The 19,950-nt window shown below is 44.6% G+C and overlaps 3 protein-coding genes across 5 annotated transcripts in view; 2 read left to right on the top strand and 1 right to left on the bottom strand.

Annotated features, from left to right (window-relative positions):
- The window catches only part of LOC105017983 (runt-related transcription factor 2), a 65,521-nt gene extending 62,353 nt beyond the window's left edge, over positions 1 to 3,168 (top strand). For both annotated transcript variants that reach the window (XM_020056011.3, XM_013138475.4), the window contains exon 7: positions 192 to 3,168. In XM_020056011.3, the coding sequence (XP_019911570.1) occupies positions 192 to 679 (488 nt within the window). In that variant the 3' untranslated portion in view covers positions 680 to 3,168. The remainder of the gene's footprint in view (positions 1 to 191) is intronic.
- A 5,925-nt stretch (positions 3,169 to 9,093) lies between these two features.
- On the top strand, positions 9,094 to 17,267 carry si:ch73-21k16.5 (dihydroxyacetone phosphate acyltransferase). The gene is made up of 17 exons (XM_013138485.3): positions 9,094 to 9,311; positions 10,138 to 10,338; positions 10,464 to 10,640; positions 10,767 to 10,896; positions 11,013 to 11,140; positions 11,417 to 11,492; positions 11,799 to 11,950; positions 12,392 to 12,522; positions 12,614 to 12,765; positions 12,946 to 13,056; positions 13,506 to 13,766; positions 14,052 to 14,131; positions 15,454 to 15,594; positions 15,937 to 16,036; positions 16,166 to 16,259; positions 16,385 to 16,446; positions 16,551 to 17,267. The coding sequence occupies exons 1-17, from the start codon at positions 9,303 to 9,305 to the stop codon at positions 16,601 to 16,603; spliced, it is 2,058 nt and encodes a 685-aa protein (XP_012993939.2). The 5' UTR covers positions 9,094 to 9,302; the 3' UTR covers positions 16,604 to 17,267.
- Positions 17,198 to 19,850, bottom strand: LOC105017986. 2 transcript variants are annotated; one of them, XM_010883061.3, is made up of 2 exons: positions 19,741 to 19,850; positions 17,198 to 18,478 (listed from the first exon to the last, which is right to left on the bottom strand). In XM_010883061.3, the coding sequence occupies exons 1-2, from the start codon at positions 19,802 to 19,804 to the stop codon at positions 18,009 to 18,011; spliced, it is 534 nt and encodes a 177-aa protein (XP_010881363.1). In that variant the 5' UTR covers positions 19,805 to 19,850; the 3' UTR covers positions 17,198 to 18,008. The 2 variants fall into 2 exon arrangements, with proteins under 2 accessions (XP_010881363.1, XP_010881362.1); XM_010883060.3 differs by having other exon boundaries at positions 19,648 to 19,824.
- Between the last annotated feature and the right edge of the window lie 100 nt (positions 19,851 to 19,950).

The raw sequence follows: 19,950 nt of genomic DNA, 5'->3' as shown, positions 1-19,950 counted from the left end.
TTTCGGGGATATACAGCAATGTATTTGGTGAACAAAATGGAAAAGTGAATTGTAATAAAAAAATTTCATTAAACTTGTATCCCCCCCCCCCTTCTTCCATGCATCTCTGCCTCCCTTCATCTCTCTCCCCCCTCAATCCCTCCCTCCCTCCTTCTCTCCCCCCTCCACCCCCCCGCTCCTTCTCTCTCCAGGTTCGTCAGATCTCAGCCCGTTCCCTGGTCAGTTTGAGCGTCAGTTCCCGGGCCTCTCCTCTCTGACCGAGTCTCGTTTCTCAAGTCCCAGAATGCACTACCCAACCACCTTCACCTACACCCCTCCCGTCACCTCTGCCATGACGCTAGGCTCCGCCCACTACCACACCTACCTGCCTCCTCCGTACCCTGGTTCCACCCAGAGTCAGAGTGGGCCGTTCCAGACAAGCAGCACCCCCTATCTCTACTACGGAGCCTCTTCGGGGTCATACCAGTTCTCCATGGTCCCCGGGGGGGACCGCTCCCCCTCCCGGATGGTTCCTCCCTGCACCTCCGCCTCCACCGGGAGCTCCCTGGTCAACCCCAACCTGCCCAGCCAGGGAGGTGCCGAGGGAGGCGTGGAGGGGGATGGGAGCCATAGTAACTCCCCTACCATACTCAACCCTGCCGGGGGGCGAATGGACGAAGCGGTCTGGAGACCCTACTGAGGAGGAGGTGGAGGAGGAGGCAAAGGGAGAGCAAATGTAGAAGAGGAGAAGGGAGAATGGAAACATTTGATGTCATGGTTTTAAAGCACAAAACCTTAAAAGGGAGTTTTTGAGTTCAGATAAGTAAGCATCGGTCTCTTCGTTTTCCTGGAATTAAAGCTGAGACACTAAGATACTAAGACGCTGAGACATTCAGATGCTAAGATACTGAGACATTCAGATGCTGAGGCAATAAGACGCTGAGACATTAAGACCCAGAGACAATAAGACCCTGAGACAATAAGACCCAGAGACAATAAGACCCTGAGACAATAAGACCCTGAGACAATAAGACCCTGAGACAATAAGACCCAGAGACAATAAGACCCCGAGACAATAAGACCCAGAGACATTAAGACCTTGAGACAATAAGACCCAGAGACAATAAGACCTTGAGACAATAAGACCCAGAGACAATAAGACCCAGAGACAATAAGACCTTGAGACAATAAGACCCAGAGACAATAAGACCCAGAGACAATAAGACCCAGAGACATTAAGACCTTGAGACAATAAGACCCAGAGACAATAAGACCTTGAGACAATAAGACCCAGAGACAATAAGACCCAGAGACAATAAGACCCAGAGACAATAAGACCCCGAGACATTAAGACCCCGAGACAATAAGACCCAGAGACATTAAGACCCAGAGACAATAAGACCCAGAGACATTAAGACCCCGAGACAATAGGACGCTGAGACAATAAGTCCCTGAGACAATAAGACCCGCGAGACAATAAGATTATGAGACAATAAGACTATGAGACAATAGGACTCTGAGACATTAAGGCTATGAGACAATAAGACTGAGACAATAAGTGACTGAGACAATAAGATGGGAAAAAGAGAAAAAAGGCAGAAGTTGAGAAGTTATTAGTTTAGAGTTGTCTTCAGGAATGTGTTGTGAACGATGAATGGTCAAACAGACAGACTGACACTACAGAGGGACGTCTCTTCTCAGCATCAATTATACAAACTGGGTGGTCCTTTAAAGGACTCATTGGATGGGGATTTATGAAGCACTATAATTGAGTACTATTGGACTACGTGAGACCATCCACAACCTACAGGACGGTACTACAAACTTTTTGTAACAGACAACTTGTTGTTTTTTGTACAGAATGTCTATTTCTATAAGGCTTTTGGCTCGGCATGTTTTTTGTACTACCACAATATAGCAAGACAAGCACTGAGTAGCAGAAGACAGGAACACGTCTGTCACCATGGCGATGATGGCAACAAGTATGTTACCACAGTGAGGACAGTGGCAAGACTGTCTCCATAGTGACGGCAGTAACAAACACTTAAGTTACCATGGTGATGACAGAAACACGCTTGTTACCATGGTGATGACATGTTGCAACTGGTGATAATAAAATATACACGTGTTACCATGGGGATGGTGAGAGGGACTGGCGTTGCCATGTGGTGATACGAACAGCAAGTTGGATTTAAAATGTCTATATGCTCATTTTAGATCAGTTAATTTAAAATGTATTTTATTGCTGAAAATAGGAGGTGGGTTGAGGAGTTTTAACTTATGAAGCCATAAATTATGTAATGTATTTGAAAACTTGAGTTGTAGAATTGTAATCTGAATATTTTTTGATGCATATGAATAAGTTAACAATCTTTTCATAAGTAATTTATGTGAAATGTTGTAATTCTTTTAGTACCCAAAGATAAAAAAAAAAACGTTTGAACTTACTGACACTCTTTACACTTATATAATAATTTACAGAATAACAACGTGCTTTTAATTCAGCAGCAAACGAACGCAGACTACTCTCTGACCATAGACAACTTGTTTAATCAGGAAAAACTTTTCACAAAGGGGACATTTGTCAGGTTGACTCTTCAGTAACCTACTACAACTTATGCAGAAGTATATTTGATGACTTCCAGCAAAATAACATAATGACCTTCTCACACAGGTAGACCAGGTGGGTTTGAATAGTTAGTATCTAAAATCCACTTCATGGTAGCTGGTCAAAGCTAAATCTAGCTTTTGATAATACTACACTGTCCAATGGGTGCACAGGGACACAATGTCATCTGGATGCGCATAAACTGCTGACCAATCACTCTGCTCATTGCTAGTAGACTGGGATTCAATCCAATGGCCCAGCTTTGGTGATGGACTTTAGGGACAGTGTATCCATGTTTTAGCGGAGACAGCTTTCACAATGAACACTTTACATGCAGGCTCAATTCCTTGTAATTGACTAGAGTTCTGTCTGTATAGTATAAATGACTGCTAATGGGATTGAACCCTGCCCTATTATGGTTATCTTTGGGGTGTTTTCAACAGCTGAATGCTCTGAGTGTGTGATGTTATGGTCCTGAATACATCAAGGTGCCGACCAAAACGAACATGACCTGACCTGACCGGATGTGCTACAGAACATGACCTGACCGGATGTGCTACAGAACATGACCTGACCTGACCGGATGTGCTACAGAACATGACCTGACCGGATGTGCTACAGAACATGACCTGACCTGACCGGATGTGCTACAAAACATGACCTGACCGGATGTGCTACAGAACATGACCGGACCGGATGTGCTACAGAACATGACCGGACCGGATGTGCTACAGAACATGACTGGACCGGATGTGCTACAGATGACTTTCTAAAAGTATGTCTCAGTATCTCACACTTAAAAAGCACAACAAAACTTTGGTATTTCATTGTTTTGTTTAAATTAATGAAACAGTAAAACTATTTTAGGCTTTGTCAAAGTCTCCTGGATCAAACCCATCCTTTTTTCTCATTTAAGTTTATTTATTGTCGTTCTGTGTTGGGGTCATTTAACCGTGGGTTGTTTTGTGGTGTCTGACCAAAGTCCAGTACTCCCCAACATCGGCATATTACCATAGAAACCATGTGTACATTAAACAGACGAAACCATAGCAACACATTATAAATATATACAGTATTTAGTGAGGTGGGTAGGTAACGCACAGCTGTGTGAGATTTGAAAAAGTTCAAATGGAAGCGGTGCCTCGAGAGCATTCAGGGCACTGGACAAAACTCCAAGGGGCTGTTGACTGGGACCAGATCGTTCAGTATGGGAGAATTTATTATGTCTTTATTGTAAAGTTGTTGCTTCTTTTATTTTCATCTGTCTGTGTGTCTGTCTCTCTGCCTGTGTGTCTGTCTCTGCCTGTGCATCTCTCTGCCAGTCTGTCTCTCTGCCTGTGCATCTCTCTGCCTGTCTGTCTCTCTGCCTGTCTGTCTCTCTGCCTGTGTGTCTCTCCGTGTGTCTGTTTGTGTGTCTGCCTGTTGGGTGGTGGTTATGTCCTAAGCAACACATGGATGTCTCCCAACTTGCACCTCGTTCCCGATTTAGGGAATTCACACACACACACACACACACACACACACACACACAGAACTGTGCATTTGTCCCAACCAGCCGAGTTCAAACCTAGATCTCCTTCAGTAGTAAGACTGGAACACATGGCAAAAGGCATCTTTACAATACTAATATTATCATTCTTATTTTGTCCAGCCTTTCTCGAACGAGGAAACATTAAACATATGTTTCATTTTGGTCATTGCACAACTCTGATCTAATTAAAAAGGGCCAGTAGAAGTTGTGTTCTGTTTCCTCTGAGTATTTGAACAGACATCTTCCACCATCCCAAACTGCATCCTATTCCTGATCTAGTGCTCCTTTACAGGGCCCATACGGCTGGGATCAACAGCAGTATACTATTTACAGGCTCTGAAACTCTTGGTTCTGTACGTCTGTTTTGTGTTCTGTTTTGGTTTTACCACAGAAGGTCCAATGCTGACCGTCCTCAGCCCCCATCCTTTATGCAAACATTGGACATGTTCTAGAGATGATCGTGAATTGCAAAGTGTCATGGATGAATTGTGACTGACTGAGGCAACCTAAAAAATGTAGTGATCTTCAGCAAAAACATTTGTTTTAGGAAAAGAATAAAGATGTTGCTACTTAATTTGTATGTCAGTCTGTTGGTAGTTTCCTGTAGTTATTTTGATCTTCTCAAAGATGGCCTTCACCTGTTCAGTGTTGTGTCTCTCCAGTCATCAGGACCAATAAGATTACAGGATGTTAGTTGGTCCCTCATCAGGACCAATCAGCTGACATGATGTCAAAGGCTTTAGAGGTTTTCCACACTAAGATCTTGACGTCTGGTGTTTATCTGTGTCTTTTGGTCTCATCTTTTCGACTCTGATACAACCATCTCCTCCAGTGCTAGTTTGGTCTGGTTAATCTCAGAACAACTGTCACTTTGACAAAGAGCTATTTTCAAAAGGGACAATCAAACTGACAACAGTAAGCGAAATTGGCATTGTGATTGTACATTTGTTTATGTTTTTAAGAATAAAAGAGGATTTTTGTTACAAACAGACTACTGTGTCTGTTCATTCAACTCCTTTCAAGTTTGACACTATTATATCTCAGTATATTCACAAACAGCATATTGGTATGTCATTCTGTTATTAACTATAACACCTTTGTGATGCTTTCCACTGCAACACACCGCTACAGCAGCTTCTAATCTCAAAAGACATGCTACTGCAAAGTTGTCTAACTAGAGAGAGAAAGAGAGGAAGAGAGGGGGAGAGAGAAAAAGAAATTGAGAGAAAAAGAGAGCCTGTTTTACATTATTTCAAGACATAACACAGCCTATCCACACACACACACACACAAAGCGGTCTTCCTTCCATGTGTTTTTAAGGTTGGGACCAGAACATTCTGGGGGTTTCCCTGAATCTAGATGGAATGGAAAACCATTCTGCTAGTCTATGCTTCACATTCCCTTCATCCCCAACCATGTCTACCAATCACCATTATGAACCCAAAGGACATACACACGAGACCCAGACACTTCTCTTTTCAGCACGAAAAATACACAATACAATAACTCTGAAGGAGGGGTGGGAGTTCAGGGGTCAGAAGGTCAGATGGATTCCAAGTTTAAGTCTTTAAAAATGCTTTTGTGAGAGAATATTAGTATGTCCCGGACCATCATAAGCAGAAAATAGTATGCCCAAAGATCCCGGATGGTCTATTTTTTCTGGAGGATTTTCCAAGTGTGCATCTGTACATGCTTTTTGAGGTAATAAAGATCACAATCCCTTACGCAGTAGGAGAGGAGGGGTTTCCACAATTCTCTCGTCTTTTTCACTTGTCGTAAAAGTCAGTTATAGTCACCTATATTGATGGTTATTGCATCAATGTCATCCTTGAATGAAAGAAAAACAGACGTTTTGTGTCATGAAATTAAATAGCTTTGGCAGTGTAAAGTACGTCTTCAGTCTCGCTAGCATGGACTCAATTCCCATGACTATTCCAAGCAGTAAGATACTAGTATTACTGGCTCGTAAGCTAAAATGGCCAGTGGCAAAAGCCATACAGTTCATAGATGCTATTTGTGGTGGAAGTAAACTTCATGAGAAACATGGCGTGACATTAATGGGTGACAAAATTATCTAATGTTGAGATGCAAATCTATGACGAAGTAGAACATCCCAATCGGTTCCAATACAGGCATACTAGCTTACTATATAATGAACAGTGCGTACTTCATCATCAGTACCTACAGTAAGTAGTAAACAATTTGAGATTCAGCCTCCCTGTGTGATTTCTGTGCACACAGCCCTGCAGAATCATGCCCTTTTAAGGGGATGAGGGCGGGATGTTTACCTATGCTAATTAGGAACAACTGGCACATGCGTTCAATTAACAAGGACAATGGGACTCATCATTATAAGAACATAGGTGTAAACAATACTGTGTTTTAAGAACACGTAATGAATCTGATGTAGACTTTTCTTAGGATGTTTCTCAAGAAAGAAAAAATTAGGATGATATTGCTGAATAAGGCCCATTGTTCTGTAAGTCCGACTAGCTGCTCATTCAGTAATTTAACTGCTCTCGGCTGGAGAAAAGCTGTAATTAGTTGTAAAGACGTTGAAATCATCACAGTGACAACCTGAGGGACTAATCACCATAGTGACCATTAGAGGGTGTAATCACCAGAGAGACAACTAGAGGGTGTAATCACCATAGTGACCACTAGAGGGTGGAATCATCAGAGAGACAACTAGAGGGTGTAATCACCATAGTGACCACTAGAGGGTGGAATCATCAGAGAGACAACTAGAGGGTGTAATCACCATAGTGAACACTAGAGGGTGTAACAATGATACTGACCACTAGATGGGTGTGATAATGATAGTGACCACTAGAGGGTGTATATAGCGTTTTTACAACACTGCCTCTGGGCGGTATCAATAGGTAACAGAATTCATATACTTGACAAACAATTGCAGTGTGTATAATCCTGGAATACTGGTTAATGAACAAACAGTGTTTGTACCATGGGATTTATGTTTTCCTGCAAAATGGCCTCCTTATCCTTGGACATTTGCAATCATCTGATCCCCACTAGATGTGTGCCCATCACTATTAATTACTAGTGAGTTTAACCTACTTCATAATGACCCACTACATTTACAAGGGAAAACTAACGCAAAGGCCCATCTTTATCGCACATGCACATTATTGTTCCAATCAAGCCTGCAAACGTGATAAGGCAGTTCATTTGCAACATTGTAGGTTTTTGTTAGAAACAAAATTCAACCTGCAAGGAATAAATCATTTCAGAGTCAAGCTGCCTCTGTAAACTCAGCCTACTGGTGAATTATTGGCAATGCCAGGCATTTTGTCTCAGCTAATAATAAGCAATAAAAAACTATACTATTAGTTAAGCCTGGGTTTCCTAAAATGACACTTTTAAAACACATTCACCGCAACACGTTAAAATCCATCATCAACACTTCATGCAACACTGGTTTTAAAATCGTCTTTATGTCTTTCAGCACCAGTAAAATGTGCGGCGTGAAAGCGGTTATCTTACATTTTATCCACTCACAGTTATTGTCCCTTAATTGTTTCCATCCTAGCATTTAGTTTGGTACTTCGGGGGTTTAAACATAGTGATTACAATTGTTTCACTTTTGTACAATTGTTTCACTTTTGACATGTGATTTAATGTAGCTCAAATAAACGGTGCGCACTTCGCAGACGGGAACTATTTGTCTGAGCAAGGCAAAAATAATCAGGCATCAACGTTAATATTATCATAATGTATACATCCAAGTAAATCCGAATAGAAAAGCCAAAACAAACGCATTGTCATTTCGGTTGCTTTTTTTGACGTGACTAGCTCGCTATCGAAGCCAAGTTAAACAACTGTAATTTGGTCTGCGCCTAGTGAGGATGACTGTGATCAGCGTCTTGTGAGCAACATTAAAGAAACACTTCCGGGTCACGAAAATTAGGAATCTTTCAAAATAAAAGAGACCAACGTATTCCGTCAAAACTGAGATGAATGGAGCTTATTGTTTAAGAAAATGTGCCTCTAAAAACATTGACAACAATTAAAATATGATCATATTTAAGAGTAATTTCGATAAAAAGTGGGTATTAAAACACTTTCCAAGGGCAAAATTCAGACAATGTCAATGACTGAATATGTAATACATATTGCCTCATAGCTCATAAACTATTGAATATTCCACTGAGAAAGCAATGTAGGAAATGTTCAGGAGAGTGTGTGGAGTAAGACAAACCTGTCTAATCATGGGAAATTATGTGCTACATCTATCAACACAATATTTTCCACTCTTTCCACTCTTCCCCTCTTTTTCCACAGTGTAACTCAATGGATATGAAATACATATTGACTCATACAGAAAAAACTGTTCTATACACTGCAGTATAGAACTGCTGTAGGAAATGTTCAGGAGACTCTATATAGTGAATATATGCACACAAAAAATCAAGGGGCACTGTGTATTTGCAATTGTTGCTGGTATTTTATTCCACTCATACCATTGGCCACAATGTAACTCAATGGATATGAAATACATATTGACTCATACAGAAAAAATGATTATATACGCCCCAGTTAATGTATTTTAGAAAATGTCAAAGAGACTCTATACAGTGATTATATGCAAAAAAAATCAAGGGGCACTGTGTATTTGCAAATATAGCTGGCATTTTACGCCACCCATCCCATTTTTTTTATAGGGCAATATGTATTTCATATATAGTCATTTGCATTGTGGCCAATGGGATGGGGGGAGTAAAATGCCAGCAACAATTGCAAATACTCAGTGCCCCTTGATTTTTTTGCATATAATTACTCTATCTATTCTCCTGAACATTTCATAAAATGCATTTTTACTATATACACTAAGCCAAGTGGCAAAATCGATCCATTTAATATTATTAAAATCGCGGTTTACCGCGATCTTTTATTTTGAAGGCAAAATCCGAAAACCGGAAGTCTTATAGTTACTACCGAATCTCTAATGTTGCCACCATGACGCTACTGAATTGAAGGGGCGCTTCGGTAGCGTGGCCTTTTCAGGAGGAGTTCCCGAAATCCCGAGACCCTATTGGCTGCAGTCTCCCAGTAGATTGGGCGAGCTTTGTCTGAAGTAAACATCGAGCAGAGGACTGTGGAGTATGAACCCTGTCAAGAAGCCCACCTGCAACGGACACTAAGTTTACACCCCGGCGAGTAAAATGGCATCGGTAAGCCGTGCTGTTCGTTATTCTCGCTGGCGTTCCGGCTTATCGTAATGATGCCACTTGTCTTCCTTTCGAATTGAAAATACATGTGATATTATGACTGTTCGTAAATCCCACATAGATTAAATGCAAATGATTATCTTCTCGGCACAACCGTAGTCTACTTGAGTCCTCGTATACAATACTATAATAATTTTACCGAATATGGGCAAATATTATCTTTACGACTGCGGGTCGGTTCATAGGCATGCCGTTGTAAAGTCGTGAACGGCTTGTTTAGCGTTGCCACGAATTGTTCTATGGTCACAGTTCAAGGCTGCGGCTCGTTATCATATCAATTGAATCTGTGGTCCTTGCCAATTGGGAATTTAACACATACGACTTGCGACTTCACTTAAGAAATCACTGGAACGGCCCTCCAGCTGCTAATGGGAAACTCGTATACATTTCGTAGATCGACTTGACCTTTGACGTTGTCTTCTGTCGTTATCTAAAAGCGATATAACTTCCGTTAAGTTAAATGTAACAACAAAACAATGTTTTTTAATGTTAAAGAGACGACCAAATTTGCTTTCTCAAGGAGTTCAGCAAGTATGTGAAAGCATTTGAGTGGGACAACTAGTGATTTCCCAACATGGTTTCAGCAGCACTCCCCCCAATTCAAACACTATATATACTCCTTGAGAAAAGCAAATTTACCAATATAGTTCCAGAGGTAATTTTAATTGTGCTATATATTTTTTTTTATTCGTTTGATTATTATATATATAATGTGTTTGATTATTAGAGTTATATTTTTTAAGATTTAAATATAATTTCCTTGGTGCAGTGTGAAGATCCTTCCAGCTGCAGGCCTGAGCAAGGGGTGGAGTTTATTGACCTCCTGGAGGAAAGGAGGCAGGGCAGTGACATAGGCCACGCCTTCCGGACATTTAACCCCTCCCCCTACAGACAATCCCCAACCCTGACAGCAAGTGCCCTCAACAGGATCGTACTGGAATCACAGTATCTACGATATGTAACACAAGAGGTACTGGGGAGGCGGGGTGCCATGAATCAAATACATTCTGTGATTATCACAATGGGAAGTACTTTCTAGTTACCACCCCCCCCCCCCACACACACACACACACACACACACACACTTCTGTGCAGGTGGCCACGGAGACTGGTGACAGTGTGGATCTGGTGAGAGAGGAAGCTTCTCGAATCATGGAGGAGATGAGTCAGAACCTTCAGCTGGGATTCGTCAGACTGCTGGGTTTTGCCCTCAGTAAAGTCTTCAAGAGACTGTTCAGCCACATCAATGTCAACCCAGAGGGTCTCAACAGGGTCAGAACACCAGAACAGGCTTGCTCTGACACGCCTCCACGTCCGAAGAGTTCTGTCCCGCCGTAAACCCTATTTAGACCCATTACCTTTGTGTTCTAATCAGTGTGTTTCTGTCCTGTCCCGCAGCTCCAACAGGCCATTCAGGAGTCTCCAGTGATCCTGATGCCCAATCACAGGAGTTATGTGGACTTCCTGGTTCTCTCTTACATCCTGTTCACCTATGACCTGCCCATACCCGTCATAGCTGCTGGAATCCGCAAGTATCTATTGGCTGGTCAAGTTCTGTGTTGTTAGTCAATTCCAGCTGAAACAACCATCCGCCGTCTAACTTACCTGTCTGCCTGTCCCTTTGTCCCCTCTGTTTGTCTGTAGCTCTGATGGACATGAAGATGATAGGAGAGGTATTTCGTCGTTCCGGCGCTTTCTTCATCAGGAGGGCAATTGGGACGGATAAGCTGTACTGGGCTGTCCTCTCTGAATACGTCAAAACCATTGTCAAGGTACGTGTCCTGACAGTACACAATAAAACCACTGTCAAGGTACCTGTCCTAACAGTACACATTAAAACCAATATTAGAGTGCTTTTAAAGGAAATAGTGTGACTAAATGAAATGGGCTGCTTGTGAATGGAACCGGTTATTATAATTTGAATAGCGTGTTTTGTAAAGGAAACAGGGTGACTGTACGTGGGATCGGAATGCCATTTTGTGACCTGTAGTCTCTGAGCTGGTTTGATTGAGACAGGGCCTAATCTGTGTACGTTCTCATCTGTCCAGACAAGATATGCTCCGCTGGAGTTCTATGTGGAAGGACTGAGGAGCAGGACGCTGAAGTCCCTCACACCCAAGTTAGGTGAGTGAATGTCTGTGGCTGTGAGACATCATCTCCTGTCTGTCTGTGACTGTGCATCTGTCCTTCGTCCTGTCGGTCTGTGGCTGTGCATCTGTCCTTCGTCCTGTCGGTCTGTGGCTGTGCATCTGTCCTTCGTCCTGTCGGTCTGTGGCTGTGCATCTGTCCTTCGTCCTGTCGGTCTGTGGCTGTGCGTCTGTCCTTCGTCCTGTCGGTCTGTGGCTGTGTGTCTGTCCTCTGTCCTGTCGGTCTGTGGCTGTGCGTCTGTCCTGTCGGTCTGTGGCTGAGAGACTTCTTCCTGCCTTGCAGGTATGATGCACATGGTTCTGGAGCCGTTCTTTAAAGGAGAGGTGTATGACACCATGCTAATGCCCATCAGTATCAGCTATGACCGGGTCCTTGAGGAGTCGCTGCTGGCCCATGAACTCCTAGGCGTCCCCAAGCCCAAAGAAACCACCATGGTATGACCCAAACACACCCTGTTTTCCGTTAGAGTGGCACAACCAAAACACACTAACGTTCCCTCTCCTTAATCCTCGCCGTCTATCCTTGTTGACCTTTAACCTATTGTTCAAAATGAGTTCAGAGACGACTGAGTAATTCAGCAGATCTAATTGCGGAAAGTTAATGCCAGACTGAAACTACTTTATTATTTCTCTCTCCCTGCCCAACTAATAGTCTCCTCATCTCCTTCCCTGACTCCTCCTAATAGTCTCCTCATCTCCTTCCCTGACTCCTTCTAACGGTCTCGTCGTCTCCCTCCCTGACTCCTTCTAACGGTCTCGTCGTCTCCCTCCCTGCTGGTCCCTGCCTCCTTCTAACGGTCTCCTCGTCTCCCTCCCTGCCTCCTTCTAACGGTCTCCTCGTCTCCCTCCCTGCCTCCTTCTAACGGTCTCCTCCAGGGCCTGTTAAAAGCCAGACAGGTGCTCGATGAGGACTATGGTAGTATGCATGTGTACTTCGGCACGCCGTTGTCCATCAGGAAGCTGAGTCAGGGGAGGGTGGACCGCTGCCATTACAATCTCATTCCCAGGTGCGTTATAAAGCCTTCCAGAACCTTCCAACACCAGTCTGTCCTTGCCCCATCTTTACGTTCTACCCCCTCCCCCCGCCCTACCTCTCAGAGACCTTCCCCAGAGACCCAGTGCTGAGACCCAGGTGTGTGTGAGCTGGCTCGCTCAGCATGTCATACGTGTCCAGGAACAGGGCACGGTCCTCAGCCCCTGGTCCCTCATAGCCTGCCTACTCCTCCAGGACCTTCAGGAGTCTCACTCAGGTAGACGGTTCCCTAAACCGTCAGTCCTAAACCCCTGACCAAACCATTGCCCCCTGTGACCCTAACTTCCTGACCCAACCTCCTGATCTGGACATGAGGTCCTGTTAAGGACAAGAAAACTTTATTATTCTCATCGTCTGATGGTGTTTGATCATGTTGAACGGTTCTTTTTCCCTGAAGTCCCACCAGGACGAGAACCAGAGACAGGCCTGGCATTGGACCTGCTCACCCAGAGAACACTGTGGCTTAAAGGGCTGGCGCTCCACTTCGGCGCTCGCCTGGACTGGCCTGGTAGGTACATAACCACCGGTTAAGTCCACTGACCGGGTACAAAATGGGTCTACAGTGTCCCGGTAACCCAAACCAGAAAGAAATCCTGGTTGTATGATTGCAAATGTTTTGCATATTTTTCGCTTTAATCCCAGGAATTTTTCTAATCAGGTTTTTGGAAAACTAGCAGTACCAGTTCAGGATTTAGGATGTGAGTAGTTCAAAGGCTGATCATGTGCTGTGGGTTTTCTCCACAATCGGACCTCAGTTTCTGTAATGGAAAAGCACACAGGTTTTCTCGGTCACTACTAACCATTCAGGATTTATTCTGGGCAATAATAAAAGTGCATTCGGATATCAACCAGAATCAACTCAGACCTTAACAGCATTAGAGAAATATCAGAAACCTTCCTTTAATCTTTAATCAGGTCAGACCTCACTTCAGAGTAGTCTCCTCTCCTGTCCCGCAGAGAAACTTCCTGACCACCAGGTGATGTCATCTAGCATTGCCCGGCATCAATCTGTGATTCGCTGTAACCAGGGGCGTGTCGTATTTCTGGAGGAGGAGGAGGGATATATGGGGTTTGGGCTTCCTAAAGGGGAGGAGAGTGTGTTCAGGAGGGCGGGGCCGGTGCTTATGGCTGCAGCCTATAGGAACCAGGCATTACACCTGTTTGTCCGTCCAGCCATGGTGGTCCTGGCCGTGCACGCTACATCCAGCTCACAGAGAGGTGAGAAAATGTTCCCTGTTTTCCCCTGTCCCCTAAACCTATCCCCAGTCATAACACTGTTCCCAACCCATGTTTCACCCTGAAACTATCCCCAGTCATAACACTGTTCCCAACCCATGTTTCACCCTGAAACTATCCCCAGTCATAACACTGTTCCCAACCCATGTTTCACCCGAAGACTGAAGCCGAAAGTGGCCTATTTCCTAGTGGACTGGCTTAAATACCTTGTTGGGATTGAGCTGTCGGATTTTACTAACTTGAGTGACCATGTCCTTGTTTCTGCAGAGGATGTCTACAGCTACTTCAGGTTCCTCCTAGACCTCTTCTCCAATGAGTTTGTCTTTATCACAGACAGGTCCTACAAGGTAGGACTACACCTGTAGTATTCAATTAAATGTATTTTCTGAAGCCCCTTCGATATCAACAGTCACCAAAAACAGGTGTGAATAGGTAGGCTGTGGTACAGACAGAATGTAGATCAGCAACATGACCACCTGGCCCTCCTAGGTAGAACTACACCTGTAATGGTCTAAACCTGGCCCTCCTAGGTAGAACTACACCTGTAATGGGCTAAACCTGGCCCTCCTAGGTAGAACTACACCTGTAATGGGCTAAACCTGGCCCTCCTAGGTAGAACTACACCTGTAATGGGTTAAACCTGGCCCACCTAGGTAGAACTACACCTGTAATGGGCTAAACCTGGCCCTCTTAGGTAGAACTACACCTGTAATGGGCTAAACCTGGCCCTCTTAGGTAGAACTACACCTGTAATGGGCTAAACCTGGCCCTCCTAGGTAGAACTACACCTGTAATGGTCTAAACCTGGCCCACCTAGGTAGAACTACACCTGTAATGGGCTAAACCTGGCCCACCTAGGTAGAACTACACCTGTAATGGGCTAAACCTGGCCCTCCTAGGTAGAACTACACCTGTAATGGGCTAAACCTGGCCCTCCTAGGTAGAACTACACCTGTAATGGTCTAAACCTGGCCCTCCTAGGTAGAACTACACCTGTAATGGTCTAAACCTGGCCCTCCTAGGTAGAACTACACCTGTAATGGGCTAAACCTGGCCCTCCTAGGTAGAACTACACCTGTAATGGGCTAAACCTGGCCCTCCTAGGTAGAACTACACCTGTAATGGGCTAAACCTGGCCCTCTTAGGTAGAACTACACCTGTAATGGGCTAAACCTGGCCCTCTTAGGTAGAACTACACCTGTAATGGGCTAAACCTGGCCCTCCTAGGTAGAACTACACCTGTAATGGTCTAAACCTGGCCCACCTAGGTAGAACTACACCTGTAATGGGCTAAACCTGGCCCACCTAGGTAGAACTACACCTGTAATGGGCTAAACCTGGCCCTCCTAGGTAGAACTACACCTGTAATGGGCTAAACCTGGCCCTCCTAGGTAGAACTACACCTGTAATGGGCTAAACCTGGCCCTCCTAGGTAGAACTACACCTGTAATGGGTTAAACCTGGCCCTCCTAGGTAGAACTACACCTGTAATGGGCTAAACCTGGCCCTCCTAGGTAGAACTACACCTGTAATGGGTTAAACCTGGCCCTCCTAGGTAGAACTACACCTGTAATGGGCTAAACCTGGCCCACCCGAGCAGTAGACTTGCAACCAGTACTGATATTATGTCTGTATAAGTCTGTCTGTAACTGTCTGTTCTGACCGCCAGGACTTTGAGGAGTCATGCTCTTCACTCAGGGAATGTGGAGCTATCCAGACCAGCCAACAGGAAGTGACATCACCAGAAAAGGGTCAGAAGACTACTTCCTTCCTGCGAGCCCTATTGCAGCCCTTCATAGACACCTACCAGGTGGGAGAACTTAATGCAGGGGGGTCATTTCCCCCAAGTCATACCTCCCTGTACAGCACGCTAGTTAAGACCAGTGGGGTTCTAGAAGCCTAGGTCAGGTATGAGATCGAACACAGTGGCATCCGGTTCCTTATAAAGGTCAGACCGGGCCCTATCCACTGTTAATAGAACAGGTTGCCATTGTCTGTGAGAGTGGAACGTGTGACATTGCCTGTACTTTCAGAATGGCTTAGCGAGCTGCTCGTAAGTTCATTGAGAGCTACTGGTAGCTTGCAATCGTCCTGTTCGAGGACCATGGTTTTAAACCTTTTGTAAGTGCGTGTTTTGTTTGTGTGTGTTCAGGTGGTGTTCAGTCACTTATGTGAGGAGAGTGTTGAGGTGTTCACTGAGAAACAGATGGTTCCTGCTGTCCGTAGCCTAGCGACCAAACTCCTCCTCTCAGGTAGTACACACTAAAAATGACTGAAATAGATGGGGAACATCGTTTTTTTGTTCTTCGGTCCTAACAAGGATGGAAATGGTGTGTGTGTGCGTGCGCGCGTGTGTGTGCGTGTGCATGCGCCTTCTACAGGAGAGTTGAGGTCTTACGAAGCACTGTCATCAGACACCCTGAAGAATGTCCTCTCAGCACTACTGAGGCTGGGCGCCGTGACTCGGCTCAGAACGTTAGTACCCTGGGAAATAGTGTGCTTCAGTGTAGCACACTTCAGTGTAGCGCACTACAATGTGGTAGACTCAAGAGTTTTCTCTGTGGGCTGTATCTGTTGGTGATGTTCTTCTGTGATTTCAGTGCGGAGCAGAGTGAGTTCAGAGCCCACAAGCCAGCCATAAGGAGAATAGCAGATACGCTGAGTAAGAAGGGTTAAATTACACATGTTAAAGCCTTCAAATACCGTGGAGACATGCTGGAAGCTCACTGTTTTGTCCTCCCTCCCCCTCCCCACCTTCTTCCCCAGTGGGCAGAATTACCCCCCCGCTGGTTCAGACTGTCCCTGGCCCCAGACTGTGACCCCACTACCTGCCATTACCCCAGACAGACTACACTGGGCCTGTAGCGCTGATCTAGGACCAAGTCACCTCTGTCCTTGATAATCTTCATAATTCGGACCTTGCATCAGGTCGTTCTTGATTATTTTACTAACTCTGTTTCAGGATTAGGTCTCCGTCTTTCCATTTTAGGTCATATTAATAATAATGATCTAAAAGGCCAAACTGACCCTAGGTCAGTGGTCGTTCTCTCTGGGAAACTTCATAGAAACAGCTCTCTCTGTGTTTGTGTTCACTGGGGAGGTTTGAGGGCGGGATCTCTCTGCTGCTCAGCGTCATCTGACATCTAGTCTATGGCACTGTAACAACGGGAATGCTAGGACCTCGTGCACTTCTGACCTCACATAGGCCTGTCCAGGTCTCCTTAAATAATGGTTTGGGTTTGGTGGCCGTAGAGAAAGATTGAGAGATTTTTTTGTAGTGTTGAGGTGTTTGTCTTCTGAAGACCACTAGGTGGCAGTCTAACCACTGAGTAAATACAGTATTGTAGTTGTCAAGATTAATGTAATGAATCATATATGCAATAACCTATAAGAGATGCAATGTTTGAATTGGATTGTTTTAGACAATTTTTTTATTTGATTTCAAGATGTGAGTTCTTTAATAAAAATCAATTTCACATCATAGCAAAGATTGTTTCTTCATTCCCTCATGTTTTATCTCTTCTGTAATCAGTACAGAGATGCTGGCCATGTTGAGCAGAAACATAGACTATCTGACAGTAATTAACAATAAAGGGTCAATCTGCAGTTGAAACAATAACGAAGTTAATTCTAACCCTTTCTGTAAAACAAGTCTAAGACCTGAAAAACTAAACATTTAGAAAGAGTTGTGGATTGAGGACTGGTGATCAGTGATATGGTTTTACAACTGCAGATTGCCTCTTTGGCATTAATTGACTATAAGACCGTAATAGGGACTGACAACAACCAACTAAATGTAACAGACAGATTCGATATAAACTCACAGTAACAGATACAACCGTTAAGACCGTGTCAGACATCTAACAATAACCAACCATGACAGAAACAGACCAAAACGCATTCTGGGATTTTTGACCACTGGTAAAAGTGCTCCCGAAAATTGTAATTCTGTTTATAGATTATGTAAATTTAAACAACATTACACATCCAGCCTAAAATGGGAGGTTTGTAAAAAATGTTCCCCCTCCCAGCCTCGTCCCTTTTTGCAGTGTGAATCAGTTGGAGGGAACCTGAACTGGCTCCCCGAACCCTTATATTCCAAATCAGTTACCATTACAAAAGGCAGTGGCGATATAGGTGTATAAAGGCATAATGTGCCAGAAAACAACGTTTGTGTAATTCACCACCATCCCAATAAACAATCGATTCACCTGTCGATCATTGTTATCTATCGATCATGTCCACCTTGAGTCGTAGGGAACTTGCAGGGTCTTCACAGACAGAGAGGTATTCCACCACCCTGGCGTTTTGTCTCTTCTCCAGTTGTCTGGCGCGTTGTCGCTCTTTCTCCCACCTCTCCCTCTCCCCGTCCACCTGGGCCAGAACGCTATCCTGGACCGACCGCAGGGTGGCCGCCAACAGGAACAGCGCCCCCTGCAGGATGTGACACAGCACGGCACATAGACTGAGCCCTGCGCCCAACAGGTCCGGCGTGGCTTCACAAACAACACACACGCCCTCCAGGAGTAGTGGAGACGCCCGGCCGGCGGAGGCGGGTCCGTGGTTGGCAAGGTGACAGACGAATCGGGCAAGCTGCAGGGCGGCGCGGCGTAGCGGGAGAACCGCCAGGTACAGGTGGCACGCGGCTTTGGTGAGGGCGTGAAAGAGCAGCCGCAGCTCTAGGACAGCGTTGCCTGGAGACGAGAGATCAGGGTAATGTCTAGTTACTAACCCGGTCAGCTGCTAATGTCTTAGTTACAACTTAGAGTCAGAAGGCATTAGGAGGCATTAAACACTGAGCTGGAGTCAGCCAGCTGGCATTAAGAGCAGAAACTCTCGGACATCGGATTAATCTGGTTTAAATAAACAAAATGGCCTTACAGGTGACTGACGCACGGCTAGACAGACCGAAGTGACCCTATTCCACGGACATGTAGCGCTGCTATAATAGACTACTAGACATAGAGTACCGTGTGGGGAATTGGGCACAATTTGGTACACTAAGGCCTACACGGTGGTAGGCTACTGCCAGTAACGTTTTTGTTGATTGGTCCTTAAAACAAATCCATATTGAACAGTCACACCAGACCGCTGGAAGTCTAGGACAGGACCATTCAGAGGTTAACTGGTTGTCTGGAAACACTCAGGCGCTTGTCATTGGGGTCACATCAGTCTCATGGATTAAAATAAGGTGACTGGTCTCCAAGGAGATACATTTCGGACTTTTCGATATAAGATGAAATCTAATAAAAGTGTATTGGTCGCATACACTGGTTTGAAATATGTAATAACTTTTGACCTTGTGCAAACATCCCAGGAGAACATTTTCTCGAGGATTTTGATACCATTCTGACGTTTCACGATCATTCACGAGTGAAACAAAATCCCACAATCCCTACACATAAATGCTGATCCAATTGACAAAAGCTTTAGACGTACGCAGACTAGGACCAGAATCACCCAGCACGACAGTAGTGCCCGGGACGGGTACAGTGGCATTCTTACTTCGGAAGGAGTTCTAATACAGAATGCTTTCCATTAGGGTGCCAGTAAATGCGTAGATTGAAGCAGTAAAATATGCGCTGCATCATCTGGTAGTCCCACTGGCTGGCAGATATAACCCTGACTTCGTTGAGTAGACCATATAGGGCTTAATTGGTCCGCTTAGCTAGGACGTTTCAGAAACACCCAAGTGGCAACAGGTTTTTGGTCTTCTGTGTTGGAGTCTACTTTTCGTCATTACATATCAAAAATATTTGGTACAATCGCAAGGTACGGCGATATATACCGCTTTCTGTTTTTGCTATGGTTAAAGCAATTAAAAGTTATACTGTAAATGTAATTAAAGCTGAATCATTCCTACCGCAATTAGGAAGAAGCCCAGAGCGCGTGCCAGTACCGCACCGTTCCCTTGACGAAGAAAGCTTCCAAACCTCTGCTAACCAGGTTCTCTTACCGTCGATGTAACAGAGGAGCCACAGCAAGGCTATACTCGCAGCCAGGGTTGTCCACCAATCCATTACATGTAGTATAGCTCCTCTCTATCTGCCTATAGTGGATGCTGCCTGCTTCGTTTAAGGAGTGTCTCTCTCGAATACAGCTAGTCTGGCTTTTGTGCACAAGTCTACGGTCTTTACGCGCGCAGGGGGACTGGGTCCTTTCTTGT

This window comes from Esox lucius, chromosome 18 (assembly GCF_011004845.1).
Source record: "Esox lucius isolate fEsoLuc1 chromosome 18, fEsoLuc1.pri, whole genome shotgun sequence".
Taxonomy (NCBI): domain Eukaryota; kingdom Metazoa; phylum Chordata; class Actinopteri; order Esociformes; family Esocidae; genus Esox; species Esox lucius.
The sequence above is the reverse complement of the archived record's forward strand: the minus strand, read 5'-3'. Positions and strand labels throughout refer to the sequence as shown.

Excerpts from the sequence above, each read along its gene's own strand:
- LOC105017986 (XM_010883060.3), bottom strand. The coding sequence starts at position 19,804 with ATGGATTGGTGGACAACCCTGGCTGCGAGTATAGCCTTGCTGTGGCTC. Across the intron at positions 18,479-19,647 it reads TGGGCTTCTTCCTAATTGCG|GCAACGCTGTCCTAGAGCTG; the intron begins GTAGGAATGATT and ends TCTCGTCTCCAG.
- si:ch73-21k16.5 (XM_013138485.3), top strand. Across the intron at positions 13,767-14,051 it reads TACATCCAGCTCACAGAGAG|AGGATGTCTACAGCTACTTC; the intron begins GTGAGAAAATGT and ends TTGTTTCTGCAG. Across the intron at positions 15,595-15,936 it reads CCTTCATAGACACCTACCAG|GTGGTGTTCAGTCACTTATG; the intron begins GTGGGAGAACTT and ends GTGTGTGTTCAG.